General features: G+C 42.0%; 1 protein-coding gene across 3 annotated transcripts; it reads right to left on the reverse strand.

The window, feature by feature from the left end:
- Nucleotides 1–490: 490 nt before the first annotated feature.
- Nucleotides 491–23,272, reverse strand: LOC108714653 (netrin-4). Of its 3 annotated transcripts, XM_018259065.2 has the most exons (11): nucleotides 22,789–23,272; nucleotides 16,090–16,631; nucleotides 14,242–14,508; nucleotides 9,325–9,451; nucleotides 9,054–9,242; nucleotides 6,498–6,711; nucleotides 5,846–5,973; nucleotides 5,662–5,730; nucleotides 3,745–3,915; nucleotides 2,602–2,660; nucleotides 491–868 (listed from the first exon to the last, which is right to left on the reverse strand). In XM_018259065.2, the coding sequence occupies exons 1-11, from the start codon at nucleotides 22,853–22,855 to the stop codon at nucleotides 776–778; spliced, it is 1,926 nt and encodes a 641-aa protein (XP_018114554.1). In that variant the 5' UTR covers nucleotides 22,856–23,272; the 3' UTR covers nucleotides 491–775. The 3 variants fall into 3 exon arrangements, with proteins under 3 accessions (XP_018114554.1, XP_018114555.1, XP_018114553.1); XM_018259066.2 differs by lacking the exon at nucleotides 491–868 and having other exon boundaries at nucleotides 2,204–2,660; nucleotides 23,134–23,272; XM_018259064.2 differs by lacking the exon at nucleotides 491–868 and having other exon boundaries at nucleotides 2,204–2,660.
- Between the last annotated feature and the right edge of the window lie 241 nt (nucleotides 23,273–23,513).

Genomic DNA, 23,513 nt, shown 5'->3' on the forward strand with positions numbered 1-23,513 from the left:
GCTGGGTTTGCTTCCAATAAGGATTAATTGTATCTTAGTTTGGATCAAGGACAAGGTACTATTTTATTATTACAGAGAGAGAGGAAATAACTTTGTAAAAGTTGATTAATTGGATAAAATGGAGTCTATGGAAGATGGCCACCCTGCAATTTGGAGTATTCTGGATAACGAGTTTCCGGATAACGGATCCTATACCTGTACCATTTTGGCATTGTTAATGCTCTAGCGTTCTATTTCATATACCCCATCCGGTGACACTTGCTTGTTACTTGGGCCATCCCCTATTCTGCCAGTTTCCATTCTACCTGTAGGCCAGAGCTAGAGATTGGGCAGATAAAGGCTCATTTAGAAATACAATGATATCAATCCAACTCTCTTTTCGTTCTCCTTGTTGGAAGTCATATCCACGCTGAGTTTAAGCATCAGATTGACTTAACATGTTTTTTACTTTCTATGTGTAGATTCAGAAGATATAGTTCTGATTAAAAAGCAGCAAAGTTTACATTTACCCATGTCCTCCTACGAGATTTGTTCGCTCAGTTGATTTTATGGGGAATCTGAGTAATGGAATCCCTGAAAGGCTCATACAGTGTTAAAGGAGTAGTTTACCTTTGATCTAACTTTTAGTATGTTGCAGCTTGCCCCAGGTCATTGATCCCCCAACCAGTGCACGATGGAGAGCTCAACCTAATCCCAAATATAACACTAGAATTTGTTTGTTACGAGGGATGAGACAGAACGATGATGGATAAAGACAATGGCTTTCTTCGCTGCATTATGCCTTACTAGCCTGCTTGCAACCAGATTGGATTATGTCCATTGCCTTCTTTGCCCAATTTGCTTTCCAGGGCTTGACCAGGCTGTTCATGTTGACCAATCACAGCCCTTACTTGGCACCTCCAAAGAACATTTTTTTCAAGTCTGTGTTGCTCCCCAACTCTTTTTACATTTGAATGTTGCTCACAGATATAAAAGGTGTGGATCCCTGGATAAGAGTCTAATGCAGAAATGTCCACAAACAAGAGTCGCTTGTTGTATGCAAAAGCTCATTTAGACAAACCACAGTCATTTTGGAACAAAGTGCTTTGGACTGATGAGACAAAAATTTAGTTATTTGGTCATAACAAAAAGCAATTTGCATGGCGGAAGAAGAACACGGCATTCCAAGAAAAACACCTGCTACCTACTGTCAAATTTGGTGGAGGTTCCATCATGCTGTGGGGCTAGTTCAGGGACTGGGGCCCTTGTTAAAGTCGAGGGTCGGATGAATTCTACCCAATATCAACAAATTCTTCAGGATAATGTTCAAGCATCAGTCACAAAGTTGAAGTTACACAGGGGTTGGATATTCCAACAAGACAATGACCCTAAACACACTTGGAAATCTACAAAGGCATTTATGCAGAGGGAGAAGTACAATATTCTGGAATGGCCGTCACAGTCCCTCAACTGTTTCATGGAAAATCTATGGGATGATTTGAAGCAGACTGTCCATGCTCGGCAGCCATCAAATTTAAATGAACTGTAGAGAGTTTGTGTTTACCAATGGTCAAAAATACCTCCATCCAGAATCCAAACACTCAAAGGCTATAGGAGGCGTCTAGAGGCTGTTACATTTGAAATGTCCTACTACTGCCCTGCTGTCAACTGAAGTCTAAAAGGATCCAATAAAATAATAAGTATACAAGAAGATGGCACTCCAGCAGAGATTAACTGCTCAAAAAGTGTTTATTGCCATCAAGCTTTGTCAAGTGTCAAAGAGCCTCACAAGCTCGAAACACTTTTTGAGCAGTTAATCTGTCCTGGAGTGCCATCTTCTTGTATACTTATTTTTTTTGGATACAATTTTTTGCATCCACGGCGGAGGTGCACACAAGAATAGGCAAACTATTTCTTGCAATTTTTAGAATAAACAGTCAATTTTATTCTGATCCTGAAGTCTAAAAGGAACAATAACCCCAGGATTGTTATCAGTTGTAAACCCTCTAACAAATCTGTATACAATCCTGCAACAGAAGTTTTTACAACAGGCTTTTGAATAAATTCCATGCAATATGTGCTATATCCGTTAAGTGCAAAATAATAGGGGGATCGGGCACCACAGAGTCATCAATCGAATCCAGCCCAAATGATTATATATTGAAGGTGATTGGCTATGGTGACCTTCATTGGCATTTTTTTTTATTTATACACAAAGGCAAGAAACCATTACATGTTCTTTATTGTAATATGTGTCTGAAGTGAATGCTGTAGGCCTATTACTGGCCCTATTCAGCAGTAGTGACTGGCGCAAGCAATAAGCTGGGCATTTTATTAAACAAAAAAGTCTTTATGACCAAGAACAGTTTCTTTGGAAAGAAAAATTTACCCACCATGTATAGTCCTTGCACACATGAGGTGAGGGTGTCCTATAAGCCAACTAACAATAGAGGAATAATGGAGAATTTGTTTGTTACGGGGGATGAGACAGAACGATGATGGATAAAGACAATGGCTTCCTTCGCTGCATTATGCCTTACTAGCCTGCTTGCAACCAGATTGGATTATGTCCATTGCCTTCTTTGCCCAATTTGCTTTCCAGGGCTTGACCAGGCTGTTCATGTTGACCAACAACTTATTGCTGCGCCTGTCCTCCGACCCGGCTATGAGATAGTCCATACCTAAAATAGAGGGGGAAATCAGATTAATTTTCATGCTTACCTTGCTGAGAATTAATCTTAATGTTAACTATTCGTATGTTATAGAATGTCTCTTGCTAAGCAACTTGTTCTTCATATTTCTTTTTAATTGCTTTTGAATAATTTGCGTTCTTCTGACTCTGTCCAGCTTTCAAATGGGGGTCACAGACCCCATCTAAAAAACAAATGCCCTGTAAGGCTACAAATGTATTGTTAATCTTTCTATTTAGATCCTCTCCTATTCATATTCCAGTCCCTTATTCAAACTAATGCATGGTTGCTAGGGTAATGTGGACGCTAGCAATCCGATTGCTGAAATTGCAAACTGCTGAGCTGCTGAATAAAAAGCCGCAAATAATAAAAAAAGAAAACCAATTGCAAATGGTCTCAGAATATCACTCTCTACATCATATTCAATTTAAAGGTGAGCAGCCCCTTTAAACTGACTTACCAGTTATTTAATATGCATCAGTATTTGTTTCTGGATTTGGCCGAATCAAAGCACTGTTTGCAGGACTTAGTCCAAATCATTAGTTTTAAGCCAAACTGAATACAAATCTTCAAAGTCATGTAAAACTTTGGAACGATTAGCAGGTTCATTTAATGCAGCCCTGCAAATCACAAAGCTGGGGAACAGAATGGCAAGATTTCGGAATCATGTGCCAGCGTTCGGGCCACTCCAGAGATTAATTGCCAGCTGACGCCACATGAAGGGACCGATTCATTCTGGCCAACTTGTGGAATGAGACTTTTGGACAAGAGACAAGCGAGAGACCTGCTGGAACACAAACGGCACTGTGTCTATCAGCAGATTGTAGAGAATAAACAAAAAAAATTATATTCATGGACTATAGTAATAATTCTACTGATTTAACCCTTGCACTGTCCAACAGTCCTGGATTTATGGGAGATTATCACGTATGTACACACGCAATAGTGGATGAACAAAGGGTGCGTTTGTGATTGGAGTTGATAGACAAAGGGATATACAACTTGTTGTTTTCCAGTGCTGCCTGGAAGAATGGAGAAGAATGGACAACATATAGGCACTTCCCTTGTTACATACCAGGGTTCAGAACTGGGCAAGTGCAGCCTCGGTTGGTCCAGGATTCCGGGTAGATATTCATGTTGCTTCGGGTAATGGAGACTTTTCCAGATTTCAGCACCTTTCTCACTTTCACCACAACTTCAGCGTGCGTGCCCTTGTCATGGGCTGAAAGGATCCTGGCTTTTATTACTAACAATGCAAAGAAAATCTTGAGGGACATTTCACATTGTGCAAATACTAAAACAGACCATAGAGTGAAATATTTAGCTGGGGATTTTAACATCCTTTTTTGTTTTGTGTCAGTTTATGTGTAACGACTGCAGAGAGCAGTTTCAAGAGACTATCGTCACACAGTCTTAAAGGGCACCTGTCACCTAAAATTGTTTTCCCCCGCCCACCTGAGGTGCAGACTTATAGAGCCTTCACTCCAGTTGAGGGAAACAATAGTTTGTTTAAAAATAAAATGTAGCCCCCAGCAGCACTAGGCTGCCTGCACTGGGAGGGAGCTCCTAGTGTGGGTGGCCACGTTGGGGCACACACAGGCATATAAGAGCGAGTGCCAAAAAAACTCACTCATTATGCGTGTGCGTCACTTAAAGAAGAAGGAAAGGCTTTCAGCACTTGGGGGGTGCCAAATGTTAGGCACCCCTAAGTAAATGTATTTACTTACCTAAAACCCCGGGCCGGTGCTCCTATCAGCAGAAAACTGCACTGGCCCGGGGTTATACCAGTGAGCACCACGGAACAATCTACTTCCATCTTCTTCTGTCCTCAAATTTCCAAGGGCAAATGCATGCACAGTTGAACGAAATAGCTGACTGTTTATTTTGGCTTTTTTTTCTACTGCGCATGCGCAGCCGCGCAAAGAAGGAGAAAGAAGATCGCTCTGTGGTGTTCACTGGTATAACCCCGGGCCGGTGCAGTTTTATGCTAATAGGTGCACCGGCCCAGGGTTTCCGGTAACTACAATCACTTGGGGTGCCTAACATTTGGCACCCCAAGTGCTACAAGCCTTTTCTTCTCCTATAACTTTGTGATGTGCAGCCATGGCGCCTACGTCAGGTGCATGCACATAATGAGCAATGGGTGAGATTTGCTTATGTGCATGAACTCTATACAACACGGCCCCCCACACTGAGAGCTCCGCCTGGTGGGGGCTTTTTTTTTTTATAAAAAAAAAAACTATTTCCTCAGACAGAAGAACACAGAACAAACACATTCAGGTGACACGTGCCCTTTAAGCTGGCCATACATGTAAAGAACTGTTCATTTGGGAAGGTCCCCAAACGAGCAGATCTTTTGATGATATTCCCACCTTGGTGATACTGGTCGGATTCGATTGTTTCACCTCCAGGGCAGTACAGTAAACAGGCCATCGAGGTGAGGACCATATTAACAAGTAGTTGTGGTCTTCACTCTAATGGGACTTTTAAACCTGCCCAATCCACATCTGCCCGATTTTTTGCCTAGTTATTGGTCTGCCATTGGAGTGGCCCATACACGGTCAAAACAAGCTGCAGACTCGGCCTGAATGGGCCAAATCTGCAATTTAATCTGCTCATGTATGGCCACATTAACATAGAAGACTTTATCTGTTGCTGTCTCTTCTATCTGCATGGTTTAGAGACCAAAAATAATGCAAGTGACGTCACTTCCATTCAGCTCTGCTTATATGAACCATCAGTAAAACAAACAGAACTATGCTCTACGGCCATCCATGTGGTGCACAATAGTATACCTATAAATGCTGCGTACAAGGGGGTGATATTTAAACTTAGACACTTAGACACAACACCGTTTGTAGATGTAATTCAAGTCACAGCAGGTTGGTCCATTTGGACTAATTTTATTCAAACTCATAAATTCTGAGACATACCAGCTTCTAAACTCCACTTACTCGCTCTAAACTAGAACCTGCCAAGCTCCCGCACTCACCGTATGCAAACTTCATCTTGCAAAACTCTGTAATGGGCCCAAAGGTCTGCTCCTTGCAGATGCACTTCTCTATAGGGTGGGTGAGAAATAAAAAGGAAGGCATGTACATAAGTCTAAGCAGAGATTTGGTGAGAAATAGGCAATATACCCAATCACATTGGATTCGCTAGGAATGAATTAGTACCTGGATATCTCATGGCTGAAAAGCCTTGTTCGCCGTTCCATTTCCACTCTCCCTCACTTTCATTGGCTGGAGCTTCAAGGACATCATATATTCTTCCACCAATGGGAATGTCCAGCAGGTGCTCATGACTGCAGCATTAGTAGGAGACAAATGATACTGTTACAGTTCCTGAAACCTAAGCGATGGGCAGTTCATTTAATATTCACTCAGAAACAATGTGCATTATTTAAGACTTTTTGTTTTCCTGCAGCATTTGTGCAGTTAAGCAGGTAAAGGATCCACCTTAAACCCCTTTTGGAAAACTGTAAATGCTTTGTAGAAAACCCAGAATGATAAATTAAATAAAGACAAAGCTATTGCGTTTGTGACCATTAGGGGCACTGGTATTTGTTAATAATCCTCCTCAGCTCCTGCACCCGATTTTAGAATATATAGGCACCCATAAAGCTGCCACCCAAGGCACAGGTCCATGGGTGCCTATATATAAATATGACCCTGCTTTACATCCCTTCTCAAAATGTACAATTCAATATCCCATAACAACCAATTGCAACGGCACTAGTAAGTTAAAGCTAAATGTTGATTGATTTATATGGAATTGTTGCTTTACATTCCCCACCACTTTTATTATCTAACATAGGTGCCAACATACCTGTCTGGGCATTTTCCTGTGTGTGGGTCACAATGGTTGGCACAGTCACAAGGGCGGCAGCCCCTCTCGCTGAATCCCCAGAATCCTTTGCTACAGACGTCACAATAGGGCCCCGCTACTCCAGGTTTGCAGTAACAGAATCCTGTTTTGGGATGGCACTTCCAGCTTCCATTCGGTGTAAGAAGGGCAGAACCAGTTGGATGGCAGGAACATTCTGTGCAACAATAAGATGGGAATGGGATATTAGTACTTTCTAAAAGTAACTAAAGGCCCAGTTATGTGTGAAATAGTGTTATGTGGGTCAGAATTTTCCCGACCCTAACCCTCACCCACCCCCATCCACGCTTCTGGGTTGCTTTCATAGACCTGTGCCAAACTGCCCCGCTGATGATGTCACAAAAGGGGCGGGGCAAACAGGTGCAGCATCTATAAAAGATGAACCTGGAAGTCGGAAGCCGGCATTTGACAGTGGCGGGTGGGGTGAGCAGGAGAAGAGCTCAACCCGGACCCATCCGCCACCCTGAAGAAGCATGCGAGGTTGGCCGAACCTGCCCGACCCGCAGGTCCCACAGCCTGAACATCACTAGTGTGAAACATACGCTCAGCACCTGGATATATTTTAATGCAGAAGGCTGCTGTACATAGAACTTTGTAAATCAGTCCTCCACATTATACAGGTATGGGACCATATTTCTTAAGTCTACTAGAAAATCATGTAAACATTAAATAATATCAATAGGCTGCTTCTAATAAGGATTAATTGTATCTTAGTTTGGATCAAGTACAAGCTATTGTTTTATTATTACAGAGTAAAAAGGAAATCATTTGTAAAAACATGGATTATTTGGATAAAAATAAAATAGAGTCTAGGGGAGACAGCTTTTCCGTAATACCTGTATCTGATTCAGTGCATCAGTTGCCCTTTACTAAATCTCACTTCAAAATATAATTGAATGCATTTTATACTGAATATAGTTTTAAATAGTATCATGTGTTGTGCCTTGGTGTTGCCTTTCAGTTGTAAGAAAAGGTCACTATGGCCTGACATTTAGCAGAAAGAAGTGGCAGAAACAAAACCAGCGCCTACTTGATCTCACAGTCGTTTCCTGCACAGCCAGGCATAGGGGATTAATATACCACAAAGGCAAGATTTAACTGAATGAGCATTCCCAATGGCCCAGATGTACTGCTGAAGGAGAGAGGGGCTTTAGGGAACAATGGGTTGGCATCACATGCCCATGAGCAGTAATGTGCCACTAGCTTTGCACAGCAGAGATCCATTTGAATCACATCATTTCAAAATTATAATTATTATTTTTAACATGTATTTTAAGAGAGCCAAAATATTCTGCATCATGGTAAAATAAATGTGTTAATACAAAAAACATATAGAATTACATACATGGTAACCAGTAACTGATACAAAAGGTGATGAGCAGTGCTGTAACTAGATATTACTGAGAAAAACAGCATTAGGCAGGCACCAATCCGGAACGTCCAACAAAAGTAGAATCCAAGAGCCAAAAATTTAATGTAAAAGGATAATGCCTGACGCGTCAATATTTATCAAAAATATCAATATTTATTTACATTTTTTTTATATATATATATATATAGCCTCATGGCCCCCCCATTCCTCTGTAGTTATGCCTCTGGTGAGGAGGGCCCTGTCCAAAAGAGCTTACAATCTAAAAGATCAGGAATCTCCCATTGTGACATGGCTGGGCAGCAGGTGGGGCAGTGGAGGGCAATGGTTGTATTCTAGGGGTTGCTGTTTCATACCCCTGTGATCTAGGAGTCTGCACACTGCTAACACATCTCCTCTTAGAATCCTAATGGATAAAAATACAGCCATTACTGATTCAATGAAAGCTAAACAGGAGGTGCTCCTTATATAACCAAAAGCATCTCCATCACTTGGGATTCCTATCCTATATTCTGCCGATTCCTCCTCCTCCAGTGAAACCTATCAGCCACTGCTCACCTATCATTGCCTTATCCTCAATACCCAGGAACAGCAGAGGCAAAAAGACTTGCTAGGTTGTAGCTCAGGTACCATTCATGGGTTTCCATCCTACTGGCTCAGTTGTTGTGCTGAAATATTTTGTGTACAGTAGTGATGGGCGAATAAATTCGCCTGGCACGAATTTGCGGGCAATTTCTGCGTTTCGCCGCCGGCTAATAAATTTGCGAATCCCCCGCGAAAAATCACGTGAAAATTCGTAGATTTCCAATTTTCATGATTTTTTCGTGAAAATATTTGAATTGCTAGTTTTTTCGTGAAAACATCTGAATTGCTCGATTTTTCCGTGAAAACGTTCGAATTGCTCGAGTTTTTAGTGAAAACGTTCCAGTTGCAGGATTTTTCGTGAAAACGTTCAAATTTTAAGATTTTTCCGTAAACTTTCTGATTTCACGATTTTTATAACATTTTTCGCCGTTTCGCAAATTTTGCGGGAAATTCGCTAGTTTTTCGGCAAAGCAAAATGGGAGAAATTCGCCCATCACTAGTGTACAGCACTGTGTATATTGATTAACACTATACCCTACTATTACCTTTGCAGGCTGCTGGCGATGCCATGGGCTCATTGTGATCTCTATAGTATCCAGGCTTGCACCTCTGGCAGTGGTTTCCCTCAGTGTGGTGCTGGCAGTTTTCGCAGACTCCCCCACTTCTCCTGCCCGATGACAACCACACTCTAAAGTCTAAGTGGCAGCTGAGTGCGTGATTGTGGCAGCGACAACCTGCAAAGTAGAGAAGCTTGAATTTACTCCCCTTGATCATCTGCTCTTGTCTCACTGCCTCTTTTCCTTCTGTGCCACTTACGTTTGCATTCATTGGGTGCCCCTGTCTTCCCATCTCCTGGTCTCCATGGTTGGTCGTTGTAGAGGGGGGCACACCTCTCACAGTGATCTCCCGCTGTGTTGTGTTGGCATACACACTTACCATGGACCTATGTAGACACAAAGGAACATTCATATCAGTGTTTCTCTACAAGCCTCTTCTTGCAAGAACTCATCATCTTATTAAAGAGGTTGTTCACCTTTAAATTATTTTTAATATGATTTAATATGAGAGTGATATTCTGGGTCAATTTGCAATTGGTTTTCATTTATTATTATTTGTGGTTTTTGAGTTATTTAGCTTTTTATTCAGCAGCTCTCCAGTTTGCAATTTCAAGTCTGGTCGCTAGGGTCCAACTTACTCCAACAACAATGCCTAATAAGAGACTGGAATATGAATAGGAGAGGTCTGAATAGAAAGATGATTAATAAAAAGTAGCAATAATAATACATTTGTAACCTTACATTGCATTTGTTTTTTTTAATGGGGTCAGCGACACCCATTTGAAAGCTGGAAAAAGACAGAAGATAAAGGCAAATAATTCAAAAACAATTAAAAAAAAAGAAATAATTAAGACCAATGGAAAAGTTGGTTAGAATTAGCCATTCTGTTTTTTTGTTTTAATGAGAATGTCGGTCTTAAATGGTCAAAATCTGTGAGGGCAGATTTATTCAGTTTTCATTTCAAATCCATTTGAAAGAAAGCGTTTTTTTTTTAGTGAACAAGATTTTTTTGTCAATTGCTTTGCTACAAAAAAATTCTGAATGGAACAACTGTGTTCATTTGTGAGTTTTTTTTTCTTCTATTGATTTTTTACAACTGTTGAAAAAAAAAATGTAGTTCAAAAAAGGGCTTATTCACCTTCCAACACTTTTTTGAGTTCAGTTGGTTTCAGATAGTTCACGAGAAATAAAGACTTTTTAGAAATGACTTTCTATTTTCTATGTGTGACTGTTTTTCTAACATTGAAGTGTAAAGTTTCACCTATCGGCGCAGATTTACTAAAGGGTGAATTGTCGCCAGCGACCGATTCGCACCCATCGCAACCCGTCGCTAGGCGCAAATGTGCTCAGACTACGCTAATTCACTGAAATTCAGAGATTCGTCGTGGGTGCCAAACCCTGGCAACTTTTCACTAGCATTACGTCGGCAGTGCGAGCATTTGATAGTGATGATGCGCTAGCGTTCATTTCTGCCTAGCGAAACTTTGATAGGGATCTTGCTCTCAGGTCAATTTGCATGGGGGGGGGGAGTAATTTTAAAGTTGTATGGAAGTCTATGTTAAATGTTGGTTCATATACTTACTTATTACACTTTTTAAAACACATGTCCAGGGAACCTTAATAAAGACAATAGAGTTATTCTAATGCCCACTGTAAAATTTATGTTTCATATGTTTGCAAATGTATGATTGATACATTTCTTATCTTTGTCCCTGCTGAGCAGAATCCTTGAGTTTCATTAAAGGCAGCTGTTAGAATTGATACAATAGTTGCTAATATATTTCACAGATGCAGCTGAGAAATGTATCAACTAATGGAGCAAATTTTAACAGTTTAGAATCTGCACCTGAATTACTGAGCTGCCAGCAGCCCGGATTTGTGGTGAGACCACATAGGCCTGGGCCTAGGGCGGCGCAATTTTTGGGGCGGCACGCTGCCCAGCCGCATCTTTGCAGCACTGGGGACTTAACGCTCCCCAGCGCTTCTGCCTCAGCGAGCGCCAAAGCCGGCGCTGGGACCCTGCGGACACAGGGCAGCGCAACCGGAAGCAGCAAGGGTATGGATCGTGCGGCCTTGGGGCGCCGCTTCGTTAAATTCGGCCCTGGCTGCCAGACTAGGGTTTGGCACCTGCCTAGGTCGCACTGGTGGGGGGTGAGGTATTTACCTCTTCTACCTTCCTTTCAACCCTTGGTTCTGGCCTTTCTGTAACTCAGATGGACAGGAGCGGTGGTGCATTAGTGAAGGGAGGAGAGATAGAGTAGTGAGTAGGGGTTGCTAAGCGGGTGGGGATTGCCAATGACAATCAGGGGAAGGAGGTGCTCAGGGTTGGATGATTGCCTTGGGCCGACACTAAGATTACCATACCTGTGTAACAACTCCAGGCTGTGCACCCCTGCAAAAATTCTTTAAGGGGCTGGTGCTGACTGCAGGGATCAGCTTCCCCGGCCCTCCCCTCAACAACAGACCACTAACCCCCCTCCACTAAAAATATTTGAGGGGGCCAAACTGCAGGGAGCAGCTTCCCTGACTCTCCCCTCCCTCCTGCTAACAACTCATGGACGCCCACCCGTGGGCGACAAAATCTTTGAAGGAGCCCCCTGCCAAATGCAGGGAACAGCTTCCTTGCTCTCCCCTCCTGCCCGTTCAAGAGCACGCGTGCCTGCATCGCTGGTAGAAGCCACCCCAAACTATAGTGTGTGTGTGTACCCATTATTAAATTGTCCCAACAATTTGATCCTCAATTCAGAACCCTCACACAGAATTATAGATCATTAAATATTAATTACTAATTAATCTTACCCCATATGTAATAAAAGGCACCACGTTTGCCTAGGAGCAGTAACCCTATAGTAACCAACAAGATGTTTGCCTTTAAACAGATGACCAGTAATTTCTACCTGCTGATTGGTTGCTATGGGTTACTGCTCCTGGGCAGACTTAGAGCCATTTATTACATACCCCCCAAATGTTTAAATTATATAATTCTAAGAATAATAACTTAATATGTTTCAAAATCAAATAAAAGCCACCCAGATTTCAGATTTGTTATAGCTAGAAGATAGTAAACCAAGAAGGTGGACTGTGGTTATTGAAAGGAAATCCAGAAACTGACCTCTCGGCGTGTGCCCAGTGAACCCTCTTGGTGTACTCGACATATTCTGCCTTTGTGGTTTTATGGCGGCTGCTTGTAAAGTAAAGTAGGAAAGGCACAAAGAAGTCAGAGCAGCCGCCCTCGGGGCAGGGTATTACAGACACATGTGCCTCTGTCTGGGGAACTTTCATCTGCCGGCACAGAAGGATTTTTTCCCTTCCTCCAGCTGCTCTTTGAATTGCCGACCTAACAACAATGTGCCTGGCGGTCACCAAGCTTGGCACGACTTCCATCAGATGGACTGGAACGTTCTGCTGGGGATTAGCATGAGAAAGGCACACACTGTTTGGACAGGAGAGGGTTAAAGCAGGAATGTGATCAAGAATATGCTTTACCTTAGGTGCCCAAGGGCCAATCACACAATGTGCCATAAAGGCACCCTCTATATCAGGGATCCCCAACAGTAGCTCGTAGAGCCTCTTGCAGGCTTCCAGCCCACATAGGGGCTACCAAATAGCCAATCACAGCACTTATTTGGCACCCCAAAGGACTTTTTCATGCTGGTGTTGCTCTCCAACTCTTTGCTCTACTGTATATCAATAACATTGCCTTCAAGTATCAGACAGGCCAGTCAGGAGGCAACTCCAGCTGCAAAGTACTGATCCAACAAAGCCCAGCTCTGTAAGGCTTGAGAAGTACAAGACTCTATAGTGATTTTAAAGGGCAATTAAGCTCTAAAGTTCCCTGCAGAATTAGTACCAGAAATATCTATGCCATGGCAGAGTCAAAGGAACAGTAACATCAATTTTTTTTTTTTAGTATACCACAAAAAAAAAACCAAGACTAATTAAATGTTAAAATCGCACAGCCTTTATTAAGAGATAACTGACCCAAACTCTGCTTGCGCTTCTCTTCAGAAAAGGCAGCACAGTGACGATCCATCGTTCGGCACTTGTTTTCTCCTCCCTGGCTATCTCTTATGAAGAAGCCAGGGAGGAGAAATTGAGCGCCGCACCATGGATCGCCTTTTCTGAAGAGGAGCGCAAGCAGAGTTTTGGCAAGTTATTTCTTAATAAAGACTGTGCAATTTTAAAGTTTCATTTGTCATGGTGTTTTTTTAATGTGTTATACCAACGAATTTTTTTTTAAAAAAACAACTTTTTAGTTGGTCTTCATTTTGTATTTTATATAGTTTTTGAATTATTTGCCTTTTTCTTCTGACTCTTTCCAGCTTTCACATGGGGTTCACTGGCCCCATCTAAAAATAAATACTTTTTAAAGGGATACTGTCATGGGAAAAAAAAAAATTTCCAAAATGAATCCGTTAATAGTGCTGCTCCAGCAGAATTCTGCGCTGAAATCCATTTCTCAAAAGAGCAAACAGATTTTTTTTATATTCAATTTTGAAATCTGACATGGGGCTAGACATATTGTCAATTTCCCAGCTGCCCCAAGTCATGTGACTTGTGCTCTGATAAACTTCAATCACTCTTTACTGCTGTACTGCAAGTTAGAGTGATATCACCCCCCTCCCTCCCCCCCCCAGCAGCCAAACAACAGAACAATGGGAAGGTAACCAGATAGCAGCTCTCTAACACAAGATAACAGCTGCCTGGTAGATCTAAATCAACACTCAATAGTAAAAACCCATGTCTCACTGAGACACATTCAGTTACATTGAGAAGGAAAAACAGCAGCCTGCCAGAAAGCATTTCTCTCCTAAAGTGCAGGCACAAGACACATGACCAGGGGCAGCTGGGAAATTGACAAAATGTCTAGCCCCATGTCAGATTTCAAAATTGAATACAAAAAAATTTGTTTGCTCTTTTGAGAAATGGATTTCAGTGCAGAAATCTGCTGGAGTAGCACTATTAACTGATTCGTTTTGAAAAAAACATGTTTTCTGATGACAGGATTCCTTTAAGACTACAAAGTTATTGCTGCACGGACATTAACCCAATGAATTGTGGAGTTGCATAGAGTAACAGAAGGAAAAAACTCATTTGAATAAAGGGTTAATTAATCACTCCCACTGTTAAAGAGTTAATTTAAAGGGAAATTACCTGCTGTTGCCATGTTACTCACCACAGTTTCCGTGCCATGAGTATGTGTGACCTGCTGACAATACTCTGCGTGCCCATTACAGAAGCAGCTGCCTCGCACAATCAAATCATAGATGGCATAGTAGGCAAACCAGTTTGGCTTCTCTCGGTTTTCAGGCACTACCAGGCAGGGACATTCCTGTCTCTTTAAGAGAAGTAGCCGAAGGTTGGTGATTTTCAGGAGGTCCTGTGCCTGGGGGCTGTATGGGTCTTCAATCCTATTGGCTGGATTTAGTGCCCGAAATATCACCTACAAACAAGAGGGTCCAGATGTAGGATTTCATTAATGAGTCATGTTCCATTTCTATAACTTTACCAAAATGAGTCGAAGGGGGTGTAATTTTGCTTACTCGGATCTTTTTCAGCCAAAACTGATTTTTATGGAGTGATTTGAAAAGTCAAGGATTTTGTTTGATATGTTATTACAAGACAGATAGTCAATGATTTACACTTTTAAGATTTTAAGGGAGAACTCCATCCAAAAACTGCTTTTTGGATGGATCAAGGCCCACCAGGTTTTTTTCTCCGGTGTCCCGCCATCCCAGTCCGACCCTGGGTGCTTTTTAAGTAGGGATGCAACGAATCCACTGGATTCGGCCGAACCCTTCGCAAAAGATTCGGCTGAATACCGTACCGAATCCAAATCCTGATTTGCATATGCAAAATAGGGGTGGGAACCTTTTTTACTTCCTTGTTTTGTGACAAAAAGACATGCAATTTCCCTCCCCGTCCCTAATTTGCATATGCGGATTCGGTTCGGCTGGGCAGAAGGATTCGGCCGAATCCTGCTGAAAAAGGCAGAATCCTGGATTCAGTGCATCCCTATTTTTAAGTGACACCTGAAGGCTGAGTTATAGTTATTGTACCCAGTTGGAGAGAGACAACATCTAAGCTTTGATGTGGAAGGATTCAGAGTGGCTGCAATGGCCTGTTGGTAGTTGTTGCTGAATAACACTTGCTGAGCTGCAGGTTGACTTATAAATGGGGCCCCACAGAAGCTATTTTTGCAAACTGGAGAACTGCTGAATAAAAAGCTAAATAACTATAAAAAACCCCACAAATAATAAAAAATTAAAACCAATTACAAAGTGCCTCAAGCTATCACTCTCTAAAAGGGTTTGAGTTGCGATGTAATAAGAGACAAGCATGTGTCCCTACAGTGTTCATTCTTTATAACATACCTCCCAACTGTCCCGTTAGAGTTTTGGACAGCTCAACCCACAGTCCCTTGTTTGTACTGGAAAATCACGATTTTCATTGCACTGAACAGCCAGAAAAAGAAACAAAGTTTCTAACTTAATTGGCTTTTGGCAGAGAGCCCAGAACAGCCACAGCAGCAGATAAGATACTTTTGTAACAATTTTGAGATAAGCAAATAAGTAATTGTAACAATATAAGATAACAGGTCTCTTGGGAGAAGTTAGACTCACAGCTTAAAGGGCAATTCACCTTCATTAGCAAAACTGTAATAACTGAAAAAAACCCACAGAAATATGTTCAAACTTTCATAACCTGACAAATTTTGTGAAATGAACATGGTAATTAGGGGGTGTGAACACAAAAATGGGCGTGGTCAAAACAATTGGGTTTTTTGTCTCTTTTTATTTCCAAAATGTTGGGAGGTATGTAATAATAATAATAATAATAATAATAATAATAATAATATTTCTAACTCACCTCAATGGGACACAGATAAAATCGCAAATGGATAGGAACACAAGAGGGTGGGTGAATGAAGGGTGAGGTGTAATAATGGGATGGTGCAATACAGAATGTTTAAAATTAAAACAAAGATTTTATTGGAAACAAGTCAAGTCTTACCACTTCTTACCTCCCCCCGGGTACAAGGCCAGGCACTAGAGTACCTAGAAGTGCAGAGAGATCCTTCCGCCGTTAAATCATCCTGAAGGCCAAATGTGGCTGTGCAATTGGTGGCAAAGTATTTATAGGTTCTCCAGTCCTTCCCGTTATTGTGAGACCTCTCCAGAACCATTGCTGCTGGGCGAGGGGACTTAAAGACCATTATAACGTGCGTTAAATAAACCACTGTCCCAAAATCCAGCCTGATTTCCTCTCTCTGGATGCCTTGTGCCGACTGCCACCAGGTTGCTGGTTTTAAAAAGACATCGTCTGTCATGTAAGAAGGTGGGTGGGAATTCTTCAGCTGGTTAACGCTGCATTTAGTGCACTGGGGCTGCCCGCAGGAGGGTGGGACCTGCTCAAATAGGGGCTGCTCTAGGAAGGAGCAGAACAGTTCTGTGATATTCTTCCCACATGTGCTGAGTGTGAGGGGGGTTCTGCCTGAGGCGAGGTTTACAATAGGAGGGTTGCAGGAATGACCCTCACATCTCAGGGGGTACAACTTAGCTGAGTCTGTAAAGAAAAAAATATAGTAAAGTGACCTGATTTTAGTGTAGTCCACTGAACACCAATGGTCTTTTTAAAAGATTTTAAACCCTGGCCACCAATGGTCACCCTGGACACCAATGTTTTAAAAAAAAAAAAAAACTTTTTTTTTTTGAAAAAAAACAAAATCTTGGCCCTGATGCCAATGTTTTTTTTTTTTAACTTATACAGGGGTCCTTGCCCCTGTTTTTTGTAAAAACTTGTATGGGGGCCCTGACCACAACTGTTTTGTGTGCAGCAGCTCCCAGCTTTTACTCTCCCTATTTATTAAGACCTCTTTAGGGGAGAGCATTTGCTGGGGTGAGCATTTGCAAGGGTGCTTCATTTCGAAGTGATTCATTTACAAGTGATCTGGAAGAGTTTAACAAGGAGTTCAACAAGGAAAGCTACAAGGAGAGACAACACAGAGGGCTATGTTAAGGCCATAACACTGCTACCGGCTAGAAACTGCAATGGCAAAGTTAATTATTTTTGCTGTGTTTGCATGCATGGTGCTCCCTAAGGTCTATTGTCTGTCCTATTGTCTGTCAGTATTCTATTTACATATCGTCTTCTCTACTCCCTTCCACATACTCCAGCTCCTATACACTTTACAACTACTTGCAACACCTTTGTCCTCCAGTTACTAACAAGACCCGGATATGTCGTCACTTCAAATCCTCTTCCCACATCTTTTCCCTCTTTTACCTACTTTTGCTAGCTGCAGGGGATATCTCTCCAAACCCTGGACCCTGCTCCATACCAACATATATTCGACCTCGCTTTCCTGCAAACTTGCACAAATCTTCTCGTTCCTCTACTTTCTCTAACCTTATCCAGATTCCGACTCTTCCTTCTTCCTGTCTTCCCTTTTCTTGTGCGCTTCTTAACACCCGCTCTTTAACTAACAAATCCACATTAATTCATGATCATTTTTGCTCTAATTCACTTAGTCTTCTTGCATTAACAGAAACCTGGCTCTCACAGAATGATACCGCCATTGAGGCTGCACTCTCTCATGGCGCTCTATCTTTCTCTCACACCCCCCGAACCATTGGACATGGTGGGGGAGTCGGAATTCTCCTCTCCTCTCGCTGTCGGTCCAAACCTATTCCTATTCCTCCAGCCTTCTCATTTAACTCTTTTGAGGTGCATGCCATTAACATCTTCCACCCTCTCTCTGTGCGTGTAGCTGTCATTTTCAGACCCCCATCAGCATCCTCCTCTGCTGCATTCCTTTCTGACTTTGACACCTGGCTTTCTTTCTTCCTTTGCACTGACAGCCCTGCAATCATTCTTGGGGATTTCAACTTCCACATTGATGATGCTTCACAACCCTGGCCCTCTCGTTTTCTCCGCCTAACCTCCTCCTTTGAGCTCCAGCAGTGGACAAACACCCCTACTCATAAGGATGGCCACTTTCTGGATCTAGTGTTTATTAAAAAACTCTCTCTCTCTGCTTTTAACAGTGAACCCTTCCCCCTTTCCGATCACAATTTGGTTACATTTTCCATCTCTCACTCTCCATGCCCACCTGCTTCTTCCCCCACTGTCTTAGTCCGGGATACACGTGACATTGACCTTCCAGCCATAGCTCAGTCTTTCAGGTCCAGTCTCATTTCCCTTAACGAAACGTCTGATCCTGATATCCTGGTAAATGAGTATAATCACATACTATCCTCAACCATTGGCTCATTTGCCCCTTTACAGGCTAAGCGTTCACGTGCTCTGAACCCATGACCCTGGCTGAATTCACAAACCAGATACTTACGATCCTGCACGAGATCTGCTGAATGTATGTGGAAAAAATCCCGTATGCAAGCAGACTTTATTCACTATAAATTTCTATTGTCCTGCCTCAATTCTGCATTGTCAAAAGCCAAACAAGAGTACTACAGTACCCTTATAAACAATCACAAATCCAACCCACGACGCCTGTTTTCTCTATTCAATACTCTTCTCCATCCCTCATCCACAGTATCAGTCAACCAGACACACTCTCCTCAGGACTTTGCTGATTTCTTTAAAGACAAAGTAGAGTCCATCTACAATCAGATCCCTACCTCTACTAATGTAAACCAGTTCCTCCTTCCTAAGCCCCCTTCTGCATGTCTTAATTCCTTTCCTCCGGTAACAATGTCTGAAGTCTCCAAGCTTCTTTTGTCCTCCCCACTCACAACTTGCCCCCTTGACCCTATGCCTTCTTCTCTGCTCAAACACTGTGTTGCAGAGCTTACCCCACTACTCACATCTTCAATTCTTCTCTAGCTTCTGGAACCGTCCCTTCTCCTTTCAAACAGGCCTGTGTAAAGCCTATTCTTAAAAAGGCCACCCTTGACCCATCCTGTCTATCAAATTACTGTCCTGTCTCCCTTTTACCACTTGCCTTTAAACTCCTAGAGCGTATTGTGTTCTCCCGTATTACTAACTTTCTACAAACCCATGATCTGTTGGACCCTCTGCAATCTGGTTTCCGGCCTCGTCACTCTACTGAGACTGCTTTGTGCAGAGTTACAAATGATCTTCAGGTTGCCAAAGCCCACTTCTCCATCCTTCACCTCCTTGACCTATCATCTGCATTTGATACAGTTGATCACTCTCTCTCCTGATGCAGATTCTCTATTCGCTTGGCATCCGTAATCAGGCTGCCTCTTGGCTCTCTTCTTACCTCTCTAACCGATCATTCACTGTCTCCTATGATAACAAAACCTCATCTCCAGTTCCACTTAATGTGGGGGTGCCGCAAGGCTCCGTACTTGGTCCGCTGTTGTTCTCCCTGTACACTCTGTCTTTGGGAGATCTCATCCATTCATTTGGTTTTAATTATCATCTGTATGCTGATGATACCCAAATATATTTATCCACCCCTTCATTAACAGCTGAAACAGAGGCTCAGATCTCTAACTGCCTCCTGGCTATCTCAAATTGGATGAACCAGCGCCACCTCAAACTCAACCTAACAAAAACTGAACTTATCATCTTTCCACCTAAGCCTGGTCCTACTCCCCTATTTACTATCTCTATTGATGGCTCATTAATCCTGTCAACTCAGCTCGCTGTCTGGGGATAATCTTTGACTCCTCGCTCTCCTTCTCTGATCATATTAACACCACCATCAAAACCTGTCACTTCTTCTTACGCAATATTGCCAAAATCCGTCCCTTCCTTTCACCTGATACATCCAAGACGCTCATGCATGCTCTCATCCTATCCAGACTAGATTACTGTAACCTTCTACTAACTGGCCTCCCTAACTCCCATCTCTCCCCTCTACAGTCTGTATTAAACACTGCTGCAAGAATTATCCTCCTCTCATCCAAAAGGGTACAGGCCCCTCCGCTGATGAAGTCCTTATCATGGCTTCCCATAAAACAAAGAATAACTTATAAACTCCTCCTCATAACCTTCAAAGCCCTTCATTCCTCTGCACCTAACTACATCTCATCTCTTGTCTCTCTATATGTTCCTGCCCGAAACCTCCGCTCCTCTCAGAGCAACCGCTTGGTTGTACCCCCCACTACTACTGCTGTTTCCCGTATCAAACCCTTCTCTCTTGCGACTCCTTATATTTGGAATGCCATTCCTGAATCTCTCAGTAGAGAATCCTCCCTCAATGTTTTCAAAACAAAACTCAAAGACTACCTCTGGGAGCACCTGGATAACACCTGAACTGGCACTTATATAACAGTGTAACAAACTGTAACCAACAACACCTTAATACCCCTCTGAATTGTGTCTGTATGTTACCCTCCCATTTAGACTGTAAGCCCTACGGGGTAGGGTCCTCTAGCCTTTTGTTTCCTTGACACTGAGCACTTAATCTGCATTGTAATTATATTGTATATATTGTATTGTAGAATTGTATTCTAATAATGCACTTATTGTTACTTTTTATTCCAATGACCCCTTGTTTGTTACTACTAATTTATTGTTTTGTTGTACAGTGCATTGCCCTCAAGGAGCGCTTTACAAATAAAAATATACATATATACATACAAATACTAGAATGTTATCATATTTGACTAGTGATGGGCGAATTTGCAAATTTCCTATGAAATTTTAATTTGGAATTTGTCCATCACTATATTTGACAATGATGAGAGAATCGGAGGTTTAGAGCCCTGACAAGTGGGTGCATAAAGCTATAAATACACAGGGACATCATCATTGCATAAAGAGATCTGAAGACTCGTTTTTCATAATCCAAGGGCAATCACCAAATGAACTTTCAAACTACAGCCCAATAAATAAATTAACTGAAATAAAGAAAGTCTAGAGAAGAGCAACAAAAGGATATGGTAACTATGTATCAGTGTATAGTGGGATCATACAATAAACTCTCTAATACTTTATTCACCAGTAGCATACCTCCCCACTGTTCCCTTTTGAGCGGGACAATGCCTCAACAGTTAGTTCAACCAGCAGTCCTGCTTTTGTACTGGAAAGTCCAGATTTCTCTGCATTGAACAGCCAAAAAAGATACAATGTTTCTAACTAAATTGGCTCTTGGCAGAGATCCCAGAATAGAAACTTAAGATACATTTGTACCAGTTTTGTCTCTTGGGAGTAGTTAGACTCCCAGCTTAAAGCGCACCTTCATTAGTAAAACTGTAATAAAACATAAAAACTACAGAAATGTGCTGAAACTTTCATAACGGGGCAAATTTTGTAAAATGGGCATGGTAATTAGGGGGTGTGGGAGAAAAGGGCGTGGTTAAAAAAATTGCCGCACTCTGCGTGGCAAACTTTTCGGTTCCACTTTCCGTATCCAGAATGTTGGGAGGTATGCAGTAGATCCTTGTAGAGGGTGCAAGGGCATCCCCTGACATTAGAAGGAAGGAGGTTTGGCAGGTTTTTTTTTATTTACATATGGGGTTATTCTCTCCAAGTGGTTGTACCAGCAGATATACTAGATAAACTCAAGAAGAGGTTGCATGCAAAGGTTCAGCAGGTGAGAAATACAGGATTACTGGAATGAACTCTTACTACAAAGCTGATCCAGGAGCTGGTCCGATTGATCTTTTGGAGCTAGGAAGGCATTTTCCCCCTTCTGAGGCAAATTGGAGCGGCTTGCGTTTTGGCGCTATGCATCACCAATGCAGAACACAGACCTCTGCTGGCATTAATCCTGCACAATCTAAAATCTGCTTCCCCATCTCCCTCACCCACTGCATGTATCCCCAGCTTTTAGTGTCCCCTGTACTGATTTAAGTGCCTAAAAGCATAAGTACTATGTGACTACTACTACCTGCAGCTGACAGTGGCAAACAGATACATTCACTTCACCCTTGGCATTTAAGAGGAGACACGAGAGACCACTGGTATCCAAAACCTATTTTTGCATAATGAAAATAATTTTAATTCTAAGCGTACACAACATACAAAAATTATACATTTGAAATGGATTTGTATATCAAGGATAGAACAAGAACCCCTTATTAACCAATTAGTTAAATTATAAATCATTAGTTAGGGTTAAAGTGCACATTTATTGATGCTGTATTATTAAAACTCTCAATTATAAATTGTATCTACTGTATATATTGATATGTCCCCACAACAAGCAACCAATTAATATATACCGTAGATACAATTTGTAATTGAGAGCTTTAATAGTACAGCATCAATAAATGTGCACTTTAACCCTAACAAGGGATTTATAATTTAACTAATTAGTTAATAAGGGTTTTTTTTTTCAATCCTTGATATACAAATTTTATTGGCACTGACGCTTATCAGACCCTGGTTTTAATTAAGAGTTTTGAAAGTGGTTATTGCGAGTGGATCTAAATTGTACCAAGTCACATTTGCAATGGATGTAAAGCTAATTGTAAACGTAAATGCTACAGAAATCATTATCTGCCTGCCTGTTTATATTCCCTACACTGTCGCTTTGGACTCCTGATTCAATGTAGCAGAAGGCAGCTAATTGTTACACCTGGAGAACTGACTTCTGCTACATTGTTTCAAGAGTTAGAACAAGAGAAAGGGAAAAATAACTGCTCTCAGCTGCAATTACATTGACAACTTCAAAATCAATGACTGAAGTCAATGTGTATTGTGCAAAATGTTTGGGTTCATATATCCCCTGTATCAAGTATAGTTTTGGGGTGGGTTCCACTGTCCTTGGAGTGGGATGACTTACCTGCCCAGGTAGGTACATGAATGAGCCACTTTAGGAACACAATGAAGGTGAATCCCTGGTGCTTCATATCCCTCTGCAGTTAAAATCCCAAAAGTGGGAGAATGGGGGGAAGGTGATGGTATTTGTGCAGATCTTATTATATCACTCAGCAGCAGGCGTCAGTCAGAAGCCTCTCATTCATTGTGCAGGTGCCAAGATCGCATCCCTGGATCGCACTGTGTGTGTGTGAGTCGTTTGAGCTTCAGAACTTCTACAGTTGTCACTGAGCTTTTTCCCTCTGTCACTTCATCGCACAGATACAGAAAGCAGTCACTTTGGGGCAGTACAGCTCCAGTCCATAGTTACCTTATCTTCCCATTAGCTCTACATTGTACAACAAGCAACAGTCGTGAGCGACTCAGCAGCCCCAATAACTGCATCAGCCATGTGTACTGGGACTCCAGTAATGATGCTCCTGCCCCTGTGGGATGCTTGATCCTCTCAATCCGGCTGCTGATTGGTTCTCACTCTGCTCTCTGATCTCCTTTAAATTAAATACCAGCCCAGTAGCAATGGAATGTGACCGGACAGCGCCCCCTGCTGGATGCTTGGGATTCTTTCAACCAAAGGAGCTGGCTGGGAAAAAGACTGCTTGGCTAAAATGGTCTGTGTTACTTCAGCGCAGGGATATTTTTTATGTATTTGCTGAGTGAGAAATGGCCAGAAAGGGTTTCCAAGTGATGGTG

The sequence above is a fragment of the Xenopus laevis genome, chromosome 4L (assembly GCF_017654675.1).
Source record: "Xenopus laevis strain J_2021 chromosome 4L, Xenopus_laevis_v10.1, whole genome shotgun sequence".
In the NCBI taxonomy this organism is placed as follows: Eukaryota; Metazoa; Chordata; class Amphibia; order Anura; family Pipidae; genus Xenopus; species Xenopus laevis.

Excerpts from the sequence above, each read along its gene's own strand:
- LOC108714653 (XM_018259065.2), bottom strand. The coding sequence starts at position 22,855 with ATGAAGCACCAGGGATTCACCTTCATTGTGTTCCTAAAGTGGCTCATT. Across the intron at positions 2,661-3,744 it reads TTGCCCAGTTCTGAACCCTG|GTATGGACTATCTCATAGCC; the intron begins GTATGTAACAAG and ends CCTCTATTTTAG. Across the intron at positions 869-2,601 it reads GCAATAAGTTGTTGGTCAAC|ATGAACAGCCTGGTCAAGCC; the intron begins ATGAACAGCCTG and ends TGATTGGTCAAC.